The following is a 23,171-nucleotide window of genomic DNA, read 5'->3' as shown; positions in this document are numbered from 1 at the left end:
GGAAGGAAGAAGCCAAACTGTCACTTTTTGCGGATGACATGATTCTGTATATAGAAAACCCTAAGACTCCACCAAAGAACTTGCAAGATACAAAAATCAATGGGCAAAGTCCACTGCTTTACTATATACTAACAATGAAACTTCAGAAATAAAAATAAAGAAGCAATTCCTTTTGCCATTGCAACCAAAAGAATAAAATACCTAAGAATATACTTAATGAAGGATGTGAAGGACCTATATACTGTAAACTACTAAGTGTAGTTATTAAAAGAGATAGAAAAGAACAGAATAAAATTTAAAGATGTTTTGTATTCATGGATTGGAAGAGTCAACATAATTAAAACAGCTATATTACCCAGAGCAATATACAGATTCAATGCAATCCTTATCAAAATCCCAATGATTTTGAAAAAGTCACTAGATTTGTATGGAACCACAAAAGACTTCGAATAGCCAAACTGTTCCTGAGAAAGAGGAATGAAGCTGGAGGTATAAGCTACCTGACTTCAAATTATACTACAGAGCTACATAATCAAAACAGCATGGTTTGGCAGAGAAACAGACACACAGATCAATGGAATAGAACTGAGAGTCCAGAAATAAAACCACACATATATGGACAGATAATTTTCAACAAAAACATACAATGGAGAAAAGAAAGCCTCTTCAGTAAATGGTGCTGAGAAAATTGGAAAGCCACATGGAAAATAATGAAACTAGATTACAGTTTGTCCTCATATATAAACATTAATTCAAAATGGATCAAAAACCTAAATATAAGATCTGAAACCATCAATTACATACAAGAAAACAGGTACTAAACTTATGGACTTTGGCAGTAGAGAACATTTTATGGACTTGACCCCAAAGGCAAGGGAAATGAAGGAAAATAAATGAATGGGACTATATCAAACTGAAAAGCTTCTGCACAGCAAAAGAAACGAACAACAAAACGGAAAGGTAACCAACCAGATGGGAGATGATATTGGCAAACAGTAGCTCTGACAAAAGGTTAATATCCAAAAAGTATGAAGAACTCATACAAGTGAACACTAAGCAAACAAACAATCTATAATAATACAACAGTAATATGCTAATTAGACCAGACGTCCTTCTGGATGTCCTTCCGTCCTTCTGGACAAAGCCAGGCTACGAGGGAAGCCGATGCCGGCAGCTGGGGGAAGGAAGGCCTACTCTTCCACGAATTTTGTGCATCGGCCTCTTCTCCAGTATAAAATGGCAGAGGATGTCTGCCATTTTATACTGGAAGACATGTGAAAAGATGCTCAACTTCACTAGCTATTAGGGAAATGCAAATCAAAGCTACAATGAGAGCACCTCACACCTGCTAGAATGGCTGTTCCCAACAAGACAAGTAACAAGTGCTGGAGAGGTCATGGACAATAAGGAACTTCCTTCCTTATTGTGGGAATGTAGATGGCACAGCCACTATGGATAAGAGCGTGGCGGTTCCTCAAAATATTAAGACTAAAGGTACCATATGACACAATTCCTCTCGGGTATCTACCTGAGAAGCTTGAAAACATTTATTCACAAATGTTTTCTTAGAAACAGCTAAGAACTATATGATCTCACTCATATGTGGGGTATAAAACTGAAGCTCATAGACACGGACAACAGTGTGGTGGTTACCAGAGGGAAGGGGTGGAGAAGTAGTAAAAGGGGCCACATATGTGGTGACAGAAGATGATGTGACTTTGGGTGGCAGGTACACAGTACAGTATGCAGATCATGTACCATAGAAATGTACACTTGAAACCCCATTAACCAATGTCACCCCAATAAATGTAATTTTTAAAAATATAGATGATGCAACAAGGAGGGAGAGATTTAGGGAAATTGATGAGGTTATATTTGGAACTTCTGAGTTCAAGATGCCCCCAGCATCTAAGCCCACACAGAGAGGCCCAGCATGCTGCTGTGTAGATGGCCTGAGTTTCAGGGGAGTAGTCAGAAACAGGGTTCCAGATTTGGAATCCACCAGCCTGTGGATGTACCAGACACCATGAGATCCTGGGACACCTCCCAATGAGAGCAAATGGAGTGAGAAGAAAACTGTGACCTATTCTCAAGGACAGCTGGAGGGAGAGGATAGGAGAAGGTGTGCACATGGGCAGAAGGGAATCAGGAAAGTTGTGCAGGCAGAAAGGAAACACAGTGCCTGGAGGGCAGCAAAGCTATCCAGTGACAAGGGCCAGTGCACTCGCCTAGGAGGTGACCTGAGCAGGCAGCTGCAGCTTCACGGCTCAGCCTGGAATGGAGGCGTCAGAGAGGATGCAGGGACTGACTTTGAAAAGGCGATCGCCTTGTCAGAGGTTGGAAGGACGTGAAGGATGGAGGCGGCTCTGCATGTTGACTGGGGAAGGAGACAACGTTAAGTAAAGGTCCTTGAAGTCGATGCCCCGCCTCTGAGAAGGGGGAGGCAATGGGTAGTGGCACCTCGAGAGGCTGCTTGAAAGAAGAGAGTGGCCGCCGCGGGAGGAGGCTAGTGCTGGTCCACAGAGAATGGCTCGGGCCTTCTGTGTCCCAGACGTCTTTTCCTCCAAATGTGCTGGTTGTAGAGAAGGTGGCTGTGTTGCCTTTCCTGTGCCCAGGTTGAGGTTTGCTAGAAGGTGTTACTGAGGCCAGGACCCCTGCCCCCTCTCCAGTGGCCGTGGCTCTTTAGAGCATCTAACACAGAAGAGGCAGTGGCCGCTTGTTCTGCAAGAGCTGTGGCTCTTTTATCAACTCCCTGGTCTCTCAGGCCATGAGCACCAGGCCCGGGCTGGGAGTTTGTAAGTCCTTGATGCACAGTTTCCTCTCAGTTTCCTACCCTCCAACCTCTAGGGCACCCACATATCCACAGAGATGGGTGAGGCTCTTCTGACGCCCTTTCTGCCCAGGCCCTCGTCACTCACTGCATCCATGTTCACGGTCAGTGGACCCTGCCTGGGCCCCTCAGTACTGACTGTGTGAATTTGGGGGAAGTCTGGGCCCACGCCGGGAGGCTCCCCTTTGTTGTCTATGGCCCTTCTGCAGGCTCTGCAGAGAGGCCCAGCCTGAGCAGCTGTGTGAGCTGGGTCGGTAGGAACACAGTCACCATTGTGCAAGCACGTTCCTGCTGGTTTCTTCCCACTTCCCTTCGGATATTGAGCTTCCCTTGACCAGTGTGTGCTTCTGCTTCATGAGGTGGCGAGGGGTCTGTGTGCGCCAGGGCCCGGAGTGGGCAGTGTGCTAGCACTCAGGACACACCATGGTTCCCCCTTAGCCACGGGTTTGTTCTCTGAGGTTGCAGTTGGCCAACCGCAGTCCAATAATCTGAACCGGAAAATTCCAGAAATAAACCATTCATACGTTTTGCACCATTTGTGTAGTGTGATGAAATCTCACACCGTCCGTCCTGCACCAGGTGCCTGGGACGTGACCCTCGCTTCGTCCAGCATCTGCACGCTGTAGGCACTACCCCGTCAGTCCCTCCGTAGCCGCCTCAGTTATTCAATTGACGCTGCATGTCACGGGCTGTGCCTGAGCCCAGGAGCAGGGATGCTGGCAGCCCAGGAGTGCCCGGAAGCCGGGGTGCTGCCTGCAGGTGAAGAGGGGAACATTCCTGACTTCATAAGGAAAGAAACACATGCAGTTGAGGCGGTTCAGGTCTATGGTGAGACCAATGTCTCCACGGAATTGTGAAACAGGAAAAGAAAATTGTGCTCGTCTTGCTGTCACACCTCACACTGAAAAAGTTATGGCCACAGAGCATGACCTGTGCTCAGTTAGGATGGAGAAGGCCTCGCCATGGCTCATGGCACTCCTCGGACAGGGGGTCAGGAGGCCAGCAGTGCCCAGCGCTAGGCCACAGGGCGCGTCCTTCACTCACTCCTGCAGTAGGGGCACGGCGGCCCCTCACATCACCCCCACTGGGTGCACAGGGCAGTGTGACAGTGTGTGTGTGTGAGAGGGAGCCTCACACACCTTCCATTGCAGTGTGTCATCCTGTTTCCTTACTAGTTATTGCTGATCTCATGGAGCCTCTTTCATAAGTTAAGCTTCTTCACGTGTGTGTGCATAGGGCTCGGTACTGTCCATGGCTTCAGGCACCCATGGGGTCGGGGAAGGGGTGACAAGGACGCCATTGCCGGAAGGGGAAACCACAGGAGTGTTTACACTGGGGAGGGAGAAGGGCGAAGGTCCTTTCTTTCATCATCCTTGAGGCAAATCGCTTATCTCACCTCCAGCCAACGCCGGGGAGTGACTCCAGGCTCCTGCGGCACCAATGGCGGAGAGCCACATGGGTGGGAAGGGCAATAAAAGGCCGGTAGCCAGCAGGCTGTGTGTCCAGGCCAGGCCAGAGGAGGAGCACTGTGTTCTCTCCACGGTAAGTCCTGCAGCAAGCCCATTGGCGCTCTCCAGGCCTTGGGGCCTCCCCAGATCCCCCCATTGGGCTTGAGAGGGTTGTTTGTTTCTGGAAACTTTCAGAACCCAGCAAGGGTCTGGACGCTGGCCCTTGCCCATTGCTCCGGACGCCACTCGGCCCCGTCCAGTGCTCTCTCATCGCATTTTCACGCCACCCCTTCCAGACAGCTCGCTCTCTTTAGCCCACATCCCCCAGAGGCGGTCGGAAGCCATCTGAAGGTTTGTCCATTGGAGGAAAGAGTTTTCCAGAACAGAAAGTGTCACTAATGTGAGTGTTGGCAGGCTCTTCACAGCGATTTGTCTCTGCCCGCCTGCGCGCTTACATATGCACTCATTTCTCAAGCCTTGATTGAGCACCTGGGTGCCAGACACTGCCACCAGCACACCCTGGCCCAGCCTGGCACGGCCCACTTCACAGAGACCTGCGCTCCCCATGGCTCGCAGGGGGCTCTCAGCCAGGGCCTGGCACACAGCACAGGATGGGCCACTCCCTGTCGGCAGGTGTCCCCAGCACCACACCCCTCCACCCAGCTTCCAGACCCTCCCCTCGCCCTGAGGAGGAGCAGGACCGGCCCAGACCCCCCGAGGACTCCCGCAGAGCAGCTGACAAAGCTCCCATCCTCTCGCCTCACCTCCTCTCCTTTGCCCTGGCTCCTCTCTGCCTGTCCCACCTGCTCTCAAACAATAGGGCCTCCAGGAAGGAGAGCGTCCACTTCTGTGCCTTAAGCAAACTGTTCACCTTCCTGCGTGCCGCCTGAGGAAGGTTCACCAGGTGGTTCCGGACCCGTGTTCTGGAGCCTCAGTGTCTTCATCCCTGCAGTGGCAGCAATGATGGCACCCCTTGGAGGGTGGCTCAGAGCTTTAGATGAGCCCTGTGCCAGGGATGAGGATGCATCCTGGTCGGCACTGTGTGAGCTCCCTCCAGCCTCGCACCTCTTACCACACCGGCCTTCCCCTCCCAGCTGCATGGAGAGTCGGAGTCACTGAGTGAGCTGCAGCCTGGATTGTGGAGAGGATGCTGGGCTCCCCAGTCCTGTGGCTGGTTTCGGCCGCCTGCGCTCTGGCCTTGGCCTCTACAGAGCAGCCAGGTGAGTGCTCTGCTCACCTGCATCTCAGCTGGCCCCCCACCTTGCACACACACCTGGGAGTGAGCAGGGAGGCAGTGAAGGCAGCTGTGGCCCAAGGAGAGGAGCAGGGGCCTTGGAGCTGCAAGTCAAGGGGCCAAGGAGAGAAGAGCCAGAATCAAGTCACTGTCCCTCCAAAAGCCGAGTCAGAAGTCCCCCGTCTGCCCAGAGAGTGGGAGCCAGTTAACATAGCTCCCCTGTCAGGTGTGGGGGGACCCTGGGTGTGTGAGGGCAGGAACCCCAATGCTCTGGGCTCTGGGCCTGGCTGTGGCAGTGCCTTCGCCAGCCTCTGACCCATGTGCTCACCTATGCAACGAGGGTTTAGTGACCCCTGTGGTTCATGAAACCCACAGATTGTGCACTTTAGGCGCCAATGGAAGGGTCCCAGGTCACACTTGGTGAACATTTCTGCAGGAGTCACCTGTGCAGGGCGGGGCGGGGGCGAAGGTGGAGGGGAACTCCATTCATGGCCTCCCTTGGGAAAACCCAGTGTGTGCAGGAACTACTCCAGGAACAAGTGCAGAGTCCTTCCCTTAAAACAAGCACAGACACCCCAGGCTTGAAATCCCCAAACTCCCTGCGCACACTCAGTTCATTCCTCGGGCGCTCACACTCTCCCCATCACAGCTGGCGTCCCTGGCCAGGCACTGTCTGGACTCTCTAACAAGCCTTTAGGGCTTGACCTCCCATGTGGGGCACACATACTCCAGGGGACCGCGTATCGTGGGGTGCGTGGCAAGCTCTTACGGGGTTTTTGGTGCTTTATGTTTCCCTATGTATTAAACAAATATAGCCAGTACGTTGTACTCATGGTGTGACATATTACTCCTGGGGATGAAATGAATTTATAAGAAAATCATTGGAAAAAACATATGAAGTAAACAATAGGACAGAGGGACACAGGTGTGTGTGTGTGGGGGTGGGGGGGGTGGGGAGGGTAGTTTGGGAACCACTAGCTCACAGGTGTTGTTTTGCAAATGAGTCTCAGCAGAGTTGGGCCACCAGCCAAGGCCAAGGCCATCCAGCCAACAAGTGTGGAGCTGGCTTTAACCCCAGACTGACCAGCTGTGGTCCCTTCCCCTCCCCATCTCTTCACACTCACAGCCCCTGAGTCGGTGAAAACCAGGAGGCTCTGTTCCATCGGTGGTTCAGAGCAGGGGTGGGGGGGTAACTTTGCACTCGGGGACATTGGAAAAGTCTGGAGACAACTCGAGGAGGAGGTGCCATGGCATCAGGGAGAAGAGTGCAGGAAGGCGCTAAGCACCCGACTTGTCAGGTGGAGGCACCGTGTGTCAGGTCTGTGTCTGCTGATGAGGACAGGCTCTATGATATGTTAGGGAGCAAAGTAGGTGGGAGAGAAGTGCACAGCCCTATGCCCAGGACACTAGACTGAACACGCAGCGAGGGGCTACAGCAGGTTGGCACTCTGAGGGGGTGGGCTTTCGCTTGAATGGCACCGAGTTGTTTCCAACGAGCCTGTGCCATTTGCACTGAGGAAGGAAGGCTGGTTAGACAGGACCACAGCGTGGGACCCAACGGGGAGCGCCATCCCCCCGCCGGCCACTCAGCTCCACGTGCAGGCCTAGAGCCGATGCTCTTTTTAAAGATATATTTACTTTTACTGACTTCAGAGGGAGACAGAAACGTCAATGATGCGAGAGAATCATGGATCGGCTGCCTCCTGCATGTCCCACACTGGGGATCCAGCGGCAACCTGGGCAGGTGCCCTGACTGGGAATCGAACTTTGACCTCCTGGTTCATAGGTCGATGCTCAACCACTGAGCCTCGCCAGCTGGGCCGGAGCTTCTTTTGTTCTTATTAAAAAATTGTAATGCTGACATTATTGCAGGGTCCCCTCCACCCCCTTAGTGCACCTCCCCCTCCCTGCCTCCCTCCCCCGGCTTCTCACACTATTGTCTGTGTCCATGGGGTCTGCACATATGTTCCAGAGCGAATCCCTTCACCTTCTTTGCCTATAAATTACTGCAACATGGCCTTATTATCAGCCTGGCCCGTGGGGAAGGTGATGAGTAGTAGAGGGTGATGTGCCTCGGTGGGTCCCCACCAGAGTGTGGGGTCCTCGGTGAGCCAAGCACACTGTCCTCTCCAGGCGATGGAGCCCCAGTCAGCGGCGACTCCTACAGGCTGGAGCTGGTGTGCGGAGCTCCTGGGGCCCCGGAGCCCCCCCTCTGCTTTGACCCCTGCCAGAACTACACCCGCCTGAACGACCCCTCCCGAAGCTCAGAGGTCACGGAAAGAGCCCAGAAGTGTGACCGGGACCTGCGTGGCTGGTTTCGCTTCGTGGGAGAAGGAGGCACCAGGATGCCGGAGACCTGCGTGCCCATGCACAGGTGCCAGACGGACGCGCCCATGTGGCTGCAGGGGGTCCACCCGGCCCTGGGGCAGGGTGTCGTGACCCGTACTGCCTGTGCCCACTGGTCCGGCAACTGCTGCTCCTGGAAGGCCGAGGTTCAGGTGACGGCCTGCCCGGGGGGGTACCACGTGTACCGGCTGGAAAGCACCCCTTCGTGTAACCTGAGATACTGCACAGGTGAGTGGCCGTGACCTCGAGCAGCTGGGAGCCGGGAGAGAGGATGGGGCTGGTGGGAGGAGGCCCCGCAGAGCAGCCTGTCACTGCCCAGCCCTAGAATCGCCCAAGGGTGTCAGCAGCTCCTCCGGCTTCTCAAGCAAAACCTGACCTTCAGACTCCAGGGGGAGTCGCTGGCATCAGTTTCCCAGATCCTCAAAGTAGGGTGCTCCCATGAACCCTTTCATAAGGTGAACGAGGTCAAGCACAGGAGCAGTGACCGGGAATGTAGGTGGGGACAGTTCAGCGTCTTCCCAGACCCCAAATAACCACCAAACCACACCCTACGCCTGGCTATGGCCAGCGCCCGCTAAGCATCACACTCACCAGGTCGTGTAGGCTCTCAGGTACCTTAAGCCACATGCTGCCCACGGCCCCCCCCATCAGCGAGAGCTAGCCTGCTGCTCAGGGATGCTGCTGAGAGAGGTTCCTGGGGAGCCCTGGCGCTGGGGGTGCGCTGCCCTGCAGTGGCTGCTGCAAAGCACACGCTGACCACTCTTTTTGATTTTGCAAAAGAAATGGGATTTCTCTCTGTAAGGGAACACAGGTATGACTGGAACTTTCACAGCGCAGGTGCGCCTGCGTGCATCCCGGGTGCCGCTCAATGCTCAGCACTCAGGCAAGTGTGGGCACAGGTTCCACGTGACAGTTTAATTGACTTCTCTGAGCTTCCATTTTTTGATCTGAAAGATAAAAAGAATAATGACAAAAATAACAACTCACACACAGGGCTTCCCATGTCCTTGCCCCGATCCTAAGCACTTGAGTGACTCATTGACCCACTCATCACCTCATGAAGCGAATAGTCCATCCTCAGCCAGATGAGGCTCTGGGCACAGAGAGGTAAGCAGCGCTCCTTAGGTCACAGAGCTGGGACTTGCCACCACGCCTCCGCCCCCCAAGGCACCAGGAGAGCTGCATGAGCTGACCTGTGGAAAGCACTTGAACAGTGTCTGCCCATTGGAAGCATTAGGACGGCAGCTTCGGGGTTCTCACCTTGCTGGCTGGGGGTCAGGAAGTTCAGGGTTGTGGGCTGGCTCCTCCATGGAGAGCTGCAGTCCTGGGCAGGTCCTCTGTGCCCGGGTGGAGGTACAGGTCCCCTGCTCGGTGTCTCTGACCGCCCTTGCGCCTCCCTGCAGACCCGTCCACTGCGGAGACCAAGTGCGAGAAGGCCTGCCGCCCGGAGGAGGAGTGCGCCTTCCTCAACGGCACCTGGGGCTGTGCCTGCAGACGGGACCTCAACAGCTCCGGTGAGCGGTCAGCGGCAGGGCCGCAGGGGCCAGGTGGGGGAGCCCACCTGAACAGGTCCAGGGCCAGGGAGGCTCAGAGGGTGAGGACAAGGGGTGCACCCATCCGGGTTTGGACCCTCAGAGCATTGATGATGGGCTTTGCAGACACCCTCCTGTGCCTGGATGGTCCTCTCGCTGATGGTGAAATGATGGCCCTTCAGGTCTTCATCAGCGGCTACTAAGGGGATTCCATCACTTCCAGAACAGTCCCTCATGATCTCACTTTGCTTCTTCCCCAGCTCCCTTTCCCATCTCCCTAGCTCCCCTCCCCTATCTCCCTCAGCTCCCCTCCCCATCTCCCTAGCTTCCCTCCCCCATCTCCCCTAGCTGCCCTCCCCATCTCCCTCAGCTCTCCTTCCCCATCTCCCCCAGCTCCCCTCCCCATCTCCCCAGCTCCCCTCCCCCATCTCCCCCAGCTCCCCTCCCCATCTCCCCCAGCTCCCCTCCCCATCTCCCCCAGCTCCCCTCCCCATCTCCCCCAGCTCCCCTCCCCCATCTCCCCCAACTCCTCTTCCCCATCTCCCCCAACTCCCCTTCTCCATCTCCCCCAGCTCCCCTCCCCCATCTCCCCCAACTCCCCTTCCCCATCTCCCCCAACTCCCCTTCCCCATCTCCCCCAGCTCCCCTCCCCCATCTCCCCCAGCTCCCCTTCCCCATCTCCCCCAGCTCCCCTTCCACATCTCCCCCAACTCCCCTTCCCCATCTCCCCCAGCTCCCCTCCCCATCTCCCCCATCTCCCCTCCCCCATCTCTCCCAGCTCCCCCTCATTCTAAGTTTCCATATTTCTGAACTCTGTGTCTCTAAGATCCCATCCTCTCTCCTGTGGCCACCCTTTAACTGCTGTTCCTTGAAGCTGCAATGCCTTCACCTGCTTCGTTAACTTGCAAACTGCAGCCTCTAGGCCTGCTCCTCTGACTGGCCTGAAGACTCAGACAGGCCTGTGTGGGCCTCTGCACCTGCACACACACCTGCACACAACCTGCACACACACCTATGTGCACTTCACGTGCTTTTGTGATAAGCAGCTGGAGTCTTGGTTTCACAGAAGACCAACGAGTCCTCATGGCCTGGGCCCATGTTTTCTTTACTTTTGTACTGAGTGTGCCCAGCACATAGAGAAGGTGGTTCGTACATGTATGTTGAACCTGTGCATTCATAGGTACCATAGAAATTGCATTTCTTTTAATTTACTTTCTCCTCTACCAGAATGTTAGCCCTTCCAGACTCTGAATTTTGTGTTTTGATAACCATTGTATCCCCGTGCCTGGAATAGCACATGGCAGATAGCAGAGGCTCGAGAAGTATTTGTTGAATATGTTGGATGAATGATTGAAGGCAGTGACTCTGACCAGGTCAGGTGGCCTTGCAAAGCCAGGGGATGGGTGTGGCGTGTGTCTGGCTTTGACTCTAGTCTGAGGGACAGGACAGTCCTGCTTCACCAGAGCACCTCACGTCCACGACATGTGGACATGGCACCTGGCCACCCTGCATGTAGGATGCTGGACCATCTGCCACCAGGGCTTCTTTCCCAGACTTGCCTACCAGCCTGGCGAATCCCACCTGGCCTGGCCCTTCTAGTCTACCTACCCTCCCGGTGGGCACAGGCTTTTCCTAAGGCAGGGAACGTGGTCTATGCCCGCTGCTTCCAGGCCCCTGTCCATGCCACATGTCCCTCTCTACTTCCCAGATATCCACAGCTTGCAGCCTCAGCTGGACTGTGGGGCCAGGGACATCAAGGTGTTGCTGGACCGGTGCCAGCTGGAAGGCCTGGGTTTTGGGGATGAGGTCACTGCCTACCTGCGAGACCACAACTGCAGCAGCATCACCCACAGAGAGGAGGGGAACTGGGTCTCCGTGGTCAGCCCTGCACAGGCCAACGCCTGCGGGAACATCCTGGAGGTTATGGCTCCTTGGGGAACCTTCTGGAGGGGGTGGCCCCCTGGGGAACCTCCTGGAGAGGGTGGGGAACCTCCTGAAGGGGGTGGGGAACCTCCTGGAGGGGGTGGGGAACCTCCTGGAGCGGGTGGGGAACCTCCTGGAGGGGATGGGGAGCCCAGCTGCTGGGGACACATGAGTAGCTGTGAGACCTGGGCAGGCTATTTAGCCTATCTGGGTTTCAGGGTGTGTGAGATAATACATGTTGGCCCATGTAAAGAGCTTTGAACAGGCCTAATGCTTGAGCTCCGTAACTGCAAACAAGGCTTGTGCTTGTTGTAAGGAGGGTGATCTGGGAGGGGAGAGGAGCAAGGAGGTGGCTCCTGACTCCCAGGCAGTAGGTTAGCTCTGGGGCCCTCATGCCCTGCCTGTCCAGGGCTAGTGCCCAGGGGAAGAGGCCCAGTGCCAGCTTGAGATCAGAGCGCAGAGGCAGCGTGATCGAAAGCCCTGCCTGTGGAGCCAGACAGACTGAGTCCAGACCTACCACACGTGCCCACATACACATGCATGTGGTGTTATTTTTATGCCAAAGAGAAACGAAACCCACGCCATCTACAAAAACTCCCTGTCCTTGGTCGACGAGTTAATCATCAGAGACACCAAACTCAACATCAACTTCCAGTGCACCTACCCGCTGGACATGAGAGTCAGTCTGCAAACGGCCCTGCAGCCCATCGTAAGGTGTGGCCCTGACCTCGCCCTCCCTGTGGCCCTGACCTGGCCCTCCCTGTGGCCCTGACCTCATGCCTTCCTGTAGCCCTGACCTTGCCCCTCCCCTGGGCCCTGACCTCGCCCTCCCCGGGGCCCTGGCCTCACCTCTCCCCGGGGCCCTGACTTCACCCTCTCTGGGGCCCTGAGGTGGTCGCTCTCACTTCTGGAGCATCCATTCTTCGCATCATTCATTCTACAAAGTTTGTTGATCATATATTAATGATCAATGTACAGGCAGACACAGAATGTTTTGTGAGTATTAAAGATTATTATTATGAAACAATGTAGCAGCATGAACCAGTGTTAGATATGCTAAGGAATAAAAACATGTGACAATTTTATTTCTCTTGAGGAAGAAAGGCATTAAACAACTACAATTACAAGTGAGAGGAGAGCAGTGTGGGGAAACACGGCTGTGGGGTCAGGAAGGAAGGCCCAAGACCTGACTGTGGGGCCATGGAGGGAGCGGCAGGCTTCCCCACTTGCGGTGGATCAGCGTTGGTTCGATGAACATTCAGCGGAAATAGGGCCCATGCTCATCTGGGAGGGACTGCATCCAGCTGGGCTCTGTTTGCGCCCAGGGTGCACCTCCCTCGCTGTGTCGGACAGGCCCGGGGGCTCCTTAGCACCTCAGACTCACAGGGGGCTGTCTGGAGGTGTCAGAAATCCTCCATTAGCTCCTGGCTCACAGATGGCAGGATTAAAAGGATTACACACGTGTTCTAGTTCCATGGTTCTTTGACTGTATTGTGTTGGGCCCAAGGTTCATAAAAATTAAAACCATTCATCCTGTTAAAATTGCCGTATTACCGAGGATTGTGGGGGGAGGGGGGGGTGGAGAGATCTGCTGCTAAACATTGTGACCCCGCAGACCTGGTCCCAAGCCCCGCTCTGCAGGGGAGCAGACGGAGGGGGGCGGTGGGGGAAGAGTGGGAGACAGTTGGTCCTTGAGGTAGGGAGGCTGGTGGGAAGCTGAGACAGGCCCATCTGTTTGTCAAGTTCAGAGCCTAAATGCTAATTTAAATGAATGATCGACTAGTGTTTTCAGGGACCGAAGATGTGCTTTTGCCTTCATAACCTCACACAAAAGTGGGTCCTGATTTATTTTGTTCTTATGGGTCGAAATCTGCTGCCTCCACCCTGTGGGTCCCTGTCGCAGCTCCGTGAACATCAGCCTGGCTGGCGAGGGAGAGTTCACCATCACGATGGCCCTCTTCCAAGACCCAAACTACACACTGCCCTACGAGGGGGCATCGGCCGTGCTGCCCGTGGAGTCCATGCTCTACGTGGGCGCCCTCCTGGAGCGCGGGGACACCATGCAGTTCAAGCTGCTGCTGAAGCACTGCTACGCCACCCCCACTGAAGACAGGGCCGACCCTGTGAAGTATTTCATCATCAGAAACAGGTACCGACGCCTCTGGGCTCATTTTCGGCCTACATGAAGTTGGGGGGAAATGATCACCTCGTCCCTGCCGGGCATTTATGTGATTTGCTTATCTCTTCTGGAAAATGATTTGATTATCCCTCCTGGAATTGTAGCCAAAAGCATTCAGGCAAGTACGTGGCAGGGTGAGGAAAGGCCCATTGCTTCCATTTCAGTCTTCCTCATAGCCTTGGCCATAGGGTCATTGTTCAGAACGGGGCTCTATTGGCAATGACGGACTGCTACACAGACGCTAGAACTGATGAATACACAGGAAAACAGCGTTCCCACGCTGGGGGACAAAACGTTATTCAGCACTGCCAACTGCAAGAACAAAGGGAAAATTCAAACATGGGCGCCGTTTTGTCTGTGTGCCGCTGTGCGGAGCCGCGCACTTGCATCATCTCACCGATGCTCACTTCACCCGGGAGGTGCAGGAGCCTTTCCCCCAGATAAGACAGGCGGGGGCGGGGCTCATGAGGGGAGCAAGCATTAGCTTGCTGCTCAGGGACCGCACCCCAGAAAATGGGTGACGGGCAATGGACAGCAAGTCAGGATCCTGAGGGCAGGGACACCTGTGGGGGCGGGGGGGAGGGCGGGGAGGGAGTGCGGCTGGGACCCTCTAGGGTGCTGTTTGCCACTGAGCTGCTCGCCTCTGTCACTCCCAGCTGCCCAAATCATCTTGATTCCACCATCTCCGTGGAGGAGAATGGTGTGTCCGCCGAAGGCCGCTTCTCGGTCCAGATGTTCATGTTTGCGGGGAACTACGACCTCGTCTTCCTGCACTGCGAGGTGCGCCTGTGCGACTCCCTGCGCGAGCAGTGCCAGCCGGTGAGCATCTCCTTGGATTGACTGTTAGAGTCTGGCCCAAGGCCTGGTGGGCCCCACGTATATTTATTGGAATATAAATGGATGAAAAGAAGAAAAGGGAGGGAGGGAGGAAAAAGAAAGCTAAGGGATGAAGAGATGGATGATGGGTGGATGCATGGGAGGGCGGGAGGAAGAGAGAAAAGGAAGAAGGATGAATGGATGGATTTTAAGCCTCCAAAGTACCAGGTATAAGCGATTATCATGTCCCCAGAGGAAGACCCTGTCCACAGGTCTCCTTGGCGCTAGACACATTTCAGGTGATTATAATAACAGGTGCCTTTTCAGTGCACTCTGTGCCGAGCACTGTACCTAAACTCTCCTGTGCCTTGTCTACTTTAATTCTCACAACAACTATGTCAGTAGATTTTCTTATTGACCCCATTGCACAGACAAGGAAACTGAGGTTCAGAGAAGTCCCTTGCCAAGGGCCACACAGCTCCATCAGAGCTGAGGTGTGACTCCAGGCCCCATGGTGGCCTCTGCCTGCTAACATTTGGCCTTCGCCGAGTGCGTACTGTGTGTCTGCATGTTGTAGACACACCGCATTTTAACCTGCCAAGCCAGGAAGGCTCTCTTTAATCTGGTAGAGGTGAGGTCACTGTTCCCAGTTGGTCAGCTAAAAGAGGGAGGTGAGGCAGCTCCACCCCAGGCATGCTGGACACGGCAGCGAGCATGCTCTGTGTCCTTTGCATTTGGATGACATGAGAACTCTCCATCCCCACAGTTTTGCTCAAGAAGCCAACTCCGTAGTGAAGCAGTGGCCATCGACCCAGCCCTGGTTCTAGATTTGGGACCCATCACTCGGAAGGGTAAGTGGCCACGTCCTGGTGATAAACCTGTGGCCCAGGGCTGACCATCAGCCACAGGGGCCTGGAGTCTCTGACCTCCCAAGGCAGAGCCCGTCGGCCTCCCTGGGCAGCCCCGCCCAGGCGTCTGCCTTCTGCCAGGTGCTCTGGGTGATACTGACAGCATGTGCCCCGCAGGCCCTGTGTGCTGGAGGCCAGGCTAAGGCCAGTGTCCACTGGCTCACTTAACCTTTGACCATGTCCATTTTATAGGTGAGAAACCAATGCTCAGAGAGACTAAGTGACTCACCAGGCACCCAGCCTGTGAGCGGCTGGAGTTAGAACTGAACCCGGGTTGATTCCAAAGCATGTGTCCTTATTGCTCCTGCCAGGGCCCCATAGCCAGTCCCTTGGGGTGAAGGCTAAGTCCCACCCCAGCTTTGTTTGCTGGTGAATGACTGTTTCTCACAATCCAGTTACCGTATGGGGGCGTGATGTGGGGACGCTTTCCGCGGCTCCTCGCATGTTCGAGAGAGAGAGAGAGAGAGAGAGAGAGAGAGAGAGAGAGAGAGAGAGAGAGAGAGACATGTGAAAGAAAAATATTGGCCGGTTGCCTCCCGAACTCACCCCAACCGGGTATTGAACCCCACAACCTAGGTATGTGCCCTGACTAGAGTCAAACCCCGGCCGGGCGCATTGTTTTTTGTCCTAAAGAAATGAGGACATGGTGACGTTATAGTAGTAACAACAGCAACGAGAGCAGCACTCTGGCGGTCCTGACAGAACACACTTACAGCTCACAGCAGCTCAGGAAGTGAGCGCTATCGCCACCTCTTCTCCACGGACAGCCACGGAGGCGGCTTGCAGGGAGGCTCTGCCCAGGGCTGTTCCCCCCTTGCTGAGCCCTCTCCCCACTGGAAGCCCCAGGTGGTATCACAGGGGCTGGGGGGTGGTTAGGGACTCTCATTTGGACTCAGACAGACTGGGGTTAGAATCCCAGCTCTGCTGCTTACCAGCAAGGACAACGTGGCACGTCTCTTGACATCATTGAGCCTTAGTCTTCTCATCTGTCAAATGGGGACGAGAATGCTCAGGTGGATTAGGGTTCCAAAGCATGAAACGTGCTTAGAAAGGTCCCTGCCAAATACCAGAAGCCTCTACACCACGGTGGCCAGGCCTAGGGGACTGGGCGCAACCCCAGCCACAGTGCAGCCGCTGCAGTGAGACTCTGGAGCCCTCACCTCTGCTTTTGTCCCCAGGTGCCCCATCTCTTGGTGTCATGAACGGGACCCCCGGCCCTGCAGGTACCTCATTTCCCATGCCTTTCCCACCTCTCTCCCCATGTTCTCCCCTTCCTTCTCACTGAGGGGCACCATCCAGCCCCGACGTGGGCGGCCCGGTGCTGGAACTGTGCACACTGAACCGAGACAGACTCTGGCAATGCCACCGCTCGTTTAGCCACAAATCTGTTCTGAGTGCCTGCTGAGTGCCCGGCAGCGCTCTAGACACTGAAGGCACAAGGATGATCTACAGGGCCCGGGGCTGCCCCGAGTGTGGGAAACAGACAACAGGAAGGTGACAGATGCTCTAGAAAGAAAGGGGGGAAGGGTGTGGTAGGAAGTCCCGGTGTGGGTAAATGCCTTAAATCAGACAGAGCCGTTTCTCTCAGTGTGAGCAAAGCCCAGAGGCAAGCGCCGGGCTGGTGGGCAGCACAGTCACCAGGAAGCCGGGCTCCCCTGCCCAGCCACCTCCTCTGGGTGTGGCCAGCTTCGTGTCCAAGGCAGCGGCCGGAGCTCCCCACCCTGCCCAGGCTGCGGGAGAGAGCAGGAGAGCCATGCGGGAGGGCGGGAGGGCCTGGCATTGATGACGGCTACCCACATTACAGGGCCCACCCACCTGCAAAGGAGGCTGGGAAAGTGCTGTGTGCCCGGGGGAGCATGAGAAAGGGTTTGGGGATAGGTGGCTGTGCCCCAATGCACTGCCTGTGCTGCCCCCAGCACTCACCCAGGCCAGTCAGGGACTCTGCCTGTGACCTGTGCAGCAGCCAGCGGGTCAGAAGGCAGAGGGCTGCAGCACCCCTGACCCTCCTCCTCCTTCCAGGGCTCCTGGGGGCTGGGCCTGGGTTGCTCCTGCCCGTCCTCCTGGCCCGGCTCTTCTGAACTCGGAGCACCGGGCCCTCTGGCGATGCCTCTGGTCAGCCTCCGGCTCCTCGGACCTCCCGATCCAGACGTCCAGTGCCAGCAGACGCAGGCTGGGCCGAGTGGGGAAAGGGAGGGAGGGCGCCCCCTGGGCTGGCTCCGGGCCCTGTACCCCTTTCTCCCAGTGCAGGCTGTCAGCCGCCTGCGCTGGCTTTCTCACCCTTCAGCGGTTTCTTGAAAACAAACCTGCTAGGCCTCTGTGGCTCTAGCCTTCCCCCGCAGTGCAGCGTGCCTTTGTGGCTCCAGGGACCAGGGACCAGGGGCCGGGGGCACAGGGTGGGGCGGGGGGCGGAGAGCTCCTAACAGAGGCCCCTCCCATGCTGGTGAATGAACAAAATGGTCTTGCTTTCACCACATCCTCTGGTGCATCTCCATCCCGGGCCCCACAATCGCCATGGGAACATGTGTAAAGGGGCCACCCTCAGAACCCAGCCCCAGGAGAGATGGTCCCACTGCTCCCCTGTCCCCATCGCACTGCGGACCTGCTTAGATGTGCATAGAGCTGCACAGACTCCTGCTCTGGGCTGGTGCTGGAGGGACTGCTTGATGGGGTGCAGAGACCTGTGGGCCCAGAGCACAGCCCAGCTGCACGCAGTGGTGCCCGCCTCCACCTCCCCGCCCCTCAATCCCAGAAGAGGATGATGCATCATTCCACCAGGCGGATGTAGCCACAGAGCTGGAGAGGGTGAAGGCCCTCTGGGAACCTTCATGAGCCTTAACAGCCCTGGCAATGCACCCCTTGCCCATGTTGGCCTCAGGGAAATGACCAGGTCAGGGCTGGCCCAGGGCTGGGGCTGGGTGAGAGTGGGGACTGTCCATGAGGCACCTGTGCAGAGACAGGTGGTTTCAGGAAACAGACCCTGCCCAACGAACTCAGACAGAGGTGGGTAAAGACAAGGATGCAGGAGCTCCAGGCCAGGACAGACAGACGGCCCCTGGGAGAGACGGCCCCTGGGAGAGACAGCCCCTGGGAGAGACGGCCCCCGGGTCAGAAGGCCCCTGGGACAGATGGCCCCAGGGAAAGATGGCCCCTGGGAGAGATGGCCCCTGGGACAGAAGGCCCCTAGGAGAGATGGCCCCTGGGACAGATGGCCCCCGGGACAGATGGCCCCTGGGAGAGACGGCCCCTGGGACAGAAGGCCCCTAGGAGAGATGGCCCCTGGGACAGATGGCCCCCGGGACAGATGGCCCCTGGGAGAGACGGCCCCCGGGACAGATGGCCCCTGGGAGAGAAGGCCCCCGGGACAGACGGCCCCTGGGAGAGACGGCCCCGGGACAGATGGCCCCTGGAACAGACGGCTCACCAGCACCCAGGTTACCCCCCAGAAACTTGTTGGTGTATATCTCCATCTGCCACTTCCTGAAACCACAAATCTTCACATCTGCTTATCTGTTTCCCCTGTCCTGCCCTCTCTGAGAGCAGCGCTTCCTGTTTTTCATCACGTGATGAGCACAGCTTTGCAAGTTCACACTGCTCCCTCTCTCAGGGGCCATGGGACTGATCGCGTCGTGCAATTCCACCTCCAACAGCACCAGGTGGTCGGACTCCTGCCTGATCTCAGGGTTTCCCTGGTCCAGTTGTCTGAGGCACGTGCATGGGCTCATCTCCCCTCCCACAGCACAGCCCGGTTGGCCTGAGGGCAGGCCCAAAGGCCACTAGGATGGTGGCCTCCTTCAGACAGAGAGTTTCAGGGAGGAGGTGCCTCCCAGTTCCTCCTCGTCAGGATTCAGAGCTGCTCCATCCAGGGCCATGCACGAGGAGGGGCTGAGGGAGAGGCCAGGGGTCCTCACATGTCCCTTCTCCAGGCTCGGGCGGGGCTAGACCAGGGTCCTCAAACATATAGAAACTCCTTCTTTAAATACAGTTCTACCTAAATATCCACTAAGTTGAGATTAAAAACAAATAGAATCTTGCTGATGTCTGTGGTCCCCTCCTCCTCAGCCCTCAGAGGAACTCCATGATAACCACAGGTTACCTGGGCAGAGGGTGGGACTCCCTGGGACATATGGCCTCAAAGGTCTCTTCCAGCACAACGCACTTGGGATTCTACCTAAATAGAGCCTATCATCTATCTATCAACTATCTATCATCTATCTATCCTCTGTCTATCAACTATCTATCCCCTATCTATCATCTATCTATCACCTATCTATCCATTATCTATTATCTATCTATCTATCTATCTATCTATCTATCTATCTATCTATCATCTATCTCTCTATCATTTATCTATCTATCATCAATCTATCATCGATCTATCATCTATTTATTATCTATCTATCATCTATCTCTTTATCATCTATCTATCATCCATTTATCTATCATCTATCATCTATCTATCTATCTATCATCTATCATCATCATCATCATCATCATCATCAATCTACTATATCTACTTATCTATAATCTATATATCTATCATCGATCTTTCTATCATCTACCTCCTATCGTGTCTTTCTCTTTCTCCATCTACCTATCATCTAGCTGGCTAGTTTCAGCTTTTTGTTTTTTGCTGATGGGTGTGCTGCATGAGTGACAATCTCAGAACATCCAGTCTACTTCATTCTTTTGATCAACACTAACCTGCTGGGCAACTTGCTATGTCCCAGGCCCCAGGCCTGGGTAAATGATGAAGCACAGTCCCTGTGCTGAGAGGTTCGAATCTGATGGGACTTAAACACACAGAGAGACTCCCAGGTACAGCGCAGTCAGGCACACATGCTCACTGACTCTCAGACGCAAGACTCACACCTGACGGGAGAGACATGCTCTAACAGCTGTGCATATCCACCTCGTGGGCCCAGAGACCTATCTCTACACAGCAGCTCACCTGGGCCTGCTAGCCCAGTCACTTATACATGCATTGCCATTGCCATGAATAATTTAGTAACAGCCAACATGTTTTGAAACATGTCCTGTGCACCAGGCATTATTCAAAGTATGTTATGGGCATTATAGCATCCAACTCACGGTAGCTGTTTAAGGCAGGTACTATCATTATTCCCAGTTTAGAAGAGAGTAAAACCCAGGTATAAAGAAGTTCATTACTCACCAGGATCTGTCATTGTTAAATGCTGGACTCAAGGCTTGAACCCAGGCAGCCTGAATTTGGAGTATGTGCTTTTAACTGGACGCTGTAGACACACACAACACTCACATGCACTCAGACACTCATATTCACACACACACCACCATACATACGTGAACCCAGGAGTATGCAGGTACATGGGAACATACACATATGCACTGACACATGTGGACAGACAACACATTTGCCAACACAGAGGCCCTCACACATACACAGGCATTGACATTCATGGACAACACACAGATGATAACATATACGTGTCCACTTATGCATACTAGTATACACCTTAGTACAGAAAAAAACAACACAGAGACACTTGCACTGAGTGGCCAGATTATTATGATCTCTGAACGCATAATAATCTGGCCACTCAGTGTATATCCTATATAATAAAAGGCTAATATGCAAATTGTCCCCTCAACCAGGAGTTCGACCAGCAGGCAGGCCGGCCAACCGCCCATGTCCCCTCCCCTTGGTCAGGCTGGCCGAACCCCACCCATGCACAAATTCATGTACCAGGCCTCTAATATATACACTGAGTGGCCAGATTATTATGACCACCCCATCAGTACTTCGTTGGGCCACCTTTTGCCTTCAATACTGCGGCGATTCTTCTTGGCATTGACTCCACGAGATGTTGAAAGGTGATGCGAGGAATCTGACACCATGCCTGATGAATAGCACTGTTGTCCAGTTCTGTGAGATTTGATGGTGGTGGAACCAGCTGCCTGATGGCTCTTTTAACTTTGTCCCACAAATGCTCAATTGGATTGAGATATGGTGATTGTGGGGGCCACCTAAGCAAGGTAAAGTCTCCCTCATGTTCTTGAAACCACTCTTGCATAATACGAGCACTGTGGCATGGTGCATTGTCTTGTTGGAAGAAGCCATCTCTATTGGGATACGCCACCAACATGATAGGATGAACTTGATCAGCAACGATACCTAGGTATGTTGTGCTATTCAGACGTTGTTCCACACAAATTAAAGGGCCCAAATCATGCCAGGAAAACATGCCCCAAACCATAACACTGCCCCCACCAGCTTGAAGGGTTGTACTCATGGATATGGGGTGCATACTTTCATGCTGTTTCTGCAAAATTCTTACTCTGCCATCTGCATGATGCAATTGAAAATGTGATTCATCGGACCACATGACTTTTCCAATGCTCGACTGTCTAGTCCTTGTGTTCCTGTGTGAATTGGAGACGTTTTATCTTGGTAACTGCAGACAGCAAAGGTGTTCGAACAGGCCTTCAGCTTCCATATCCCATACGATGCAGTGTACGGCTAAGTTGCCTACAAACGTCAGGTGGTCAAAATAATCTGGCCACTCAGTGTATATTACCTAACGATGTCTCCTCCCCTACCTCTGGAATACGTGTGTCTAAGTGTGTGGAGCCACAGGCCTTCCTGAATGTGTGACAGCGGGAACCCATCCCTCCAGGAGACACTTATATCCTATCACACACACACACACACACACACACACACACACACACACACACGTGGATACATAGCCATATGCATACATGCCTTCAAGACACAGGGCCTGGATCCCATTTCCCCAGGCCAGGCCTCCAGCCATGCCTCCTCGCCCATTAGCTGTCCTCCTCTGCATCTCCCATTCCTCCCAGCTGGGCACTGGGACAGTAAGTACAAACCAGGGGACACAGTGAAAATGGGCCTGGACCTAGACTCTGGAAGTTCTGGAGTAGAAGAATGATGGAGACATAAGAAACGACCTGACACCCATTCAGGAAAACTAGTGTCTGTGCTGAGGGACCATCTTGAATGAGCCTGTGGTGGTTGCAGAGAGGGTTGGAGCCTGCTGAGCAGCTGCTGGGAAAGCGGGCATGAAAGTGAAGCCAGGTAAGGCTGAGACAGATGCTGAAGCAGGAGCAAAAGCAGAGAGCTCAGCCCAGCTGGAGAAGAGGGAAGCGTTCCGTCCCAGGAGTTTCGTCCCTTCCTTTTCCAGATGGAAACTGAGGTTCCAAAAAGAGAAGTGCATGGCCATTTGCAATTCCCTAAGGGATGCTGGAAGATGTGTTGTACCAGCTGGCAGAGGGGCAGGGAAAAAGGCGGTCCTCTGAAAGCTGGTCACCTGAAGGAAATGTGGAATGGGAACCCCCCAAAATAAATGCCAGCCAATCTTACTCATTTCATAATCTCGCCTCATATGCTCCTTCTAACCTCTTCCTCACAGGAAGGGCTAGAAATCATGCTTTACCCTCCTTATCACCATAGATTCTCCTGTGAAAAATCCAGCAAATGCTTCTCCATTCGACCCCATTGACAAGCTGTCATCTCTTACCTGGACCCACAACAGCTTTCCAACTGGCCTTTCTCCAGGCTCACCCTCCCCATCAGTTCCCTACTGTGCAGTTGGTGAGCACTTGAAGCAAATTCACTTCTCTCTTTGAATCCCTCCAGCAGCTCCTTCTGTGGGGCGAGGTCGCCTGCCAGCTAACGGACAATGTCCTCCACTGTCTGAGCCCTGCCTGCTTCTCCCGCCTTCATCTCACACTTATCCCCTTCATAATATTGGGCCTCCATCCTTGCGTTCAGCTAAGAAAGAATTCAGAGCCAGGAATTCTGGCACAAAGAGTTTATTTATTTTTTTATTTTTATGTTTGATTGATTTATTTAAAAAATATTTATTGTTGAGAGTATTACAGATGTTCCCCCCATTGTCCCTCCACCTGGTTCATGTCCCACCCCAGGCCTCCACCACCTTATTGTTTGTGTC

General features: G+C 54.3%; 1 protein-coding gene across 3 annotated transcripts; it reads left to right on the top strand.

The window, feature by feature from the left end:
• Nucleotides 1-4,328: 4,328 nt before the first annotated feature.
• On the top strand, nt 4,329-19,245 carry LOC308253829 (pancreatic secretory granule membrane major glycoprotein GP2-like). Of its 3 annotated transcripts, none has more exons than XM_080679594.1 (12): nt 4,329-4,372; nt 4,575-4,678; nt 5,373-5,498; nt 7,646-8,086; nt 9,262-9,372; nt 11,099-11,310; nt 11,879-12,027; nt 13,217-13,462; nt 14,149-14,311; nt 15,075-15,159; nt 16,395-16,439; nt 17,236-19,245. In XM_080679594.1, exons 3-12 carry the CDS (start codon nt 5,426-5,428, stop codon nt 17,292-17,294), a joined length of 1,584 nt encoding a protein of 527 aa, XP_080535720.1. In that variant the 5' UTR covers nt 4,329-4,372; nt 4,575-4,678; nt 5,373-5,425; the 3' UTR covers nt 17,295-19,245. The 3 variants fall into 3 exon arrangements, with proteins under 3 accessions (XP_080535720.1, XP_080535718.1, XP_080535719.1); XM_080679593.1 differs by having other exon boundaries at nt 4,331-4,372; nt 4,474-4,678; XM_080679592.1 differs by lacking the exon at nt 4,575-4,678.
• Nucleotides 19,246-23,171: the final 3,926 nt, after the last annotated feature.

The sequence above is a fragment of the Plecotus auritus genome, assembly GCF_963455305.1.
Source record: "Plecotus auritus genome assembly, chromosome: 7".
In the NCBI taxonomy this organism is placed as follows: Eukaryota; Metazoa; Chordata; class Mammalia; order Chiroptera; family Vespertilionidae; genus Plecotus; species Plecotus auritus.
The sequence above is the reverse complement of the archived record's forward strand: the minus strand, read 5'-3'. Positions and strand labels throughout refer to the sequence as shown.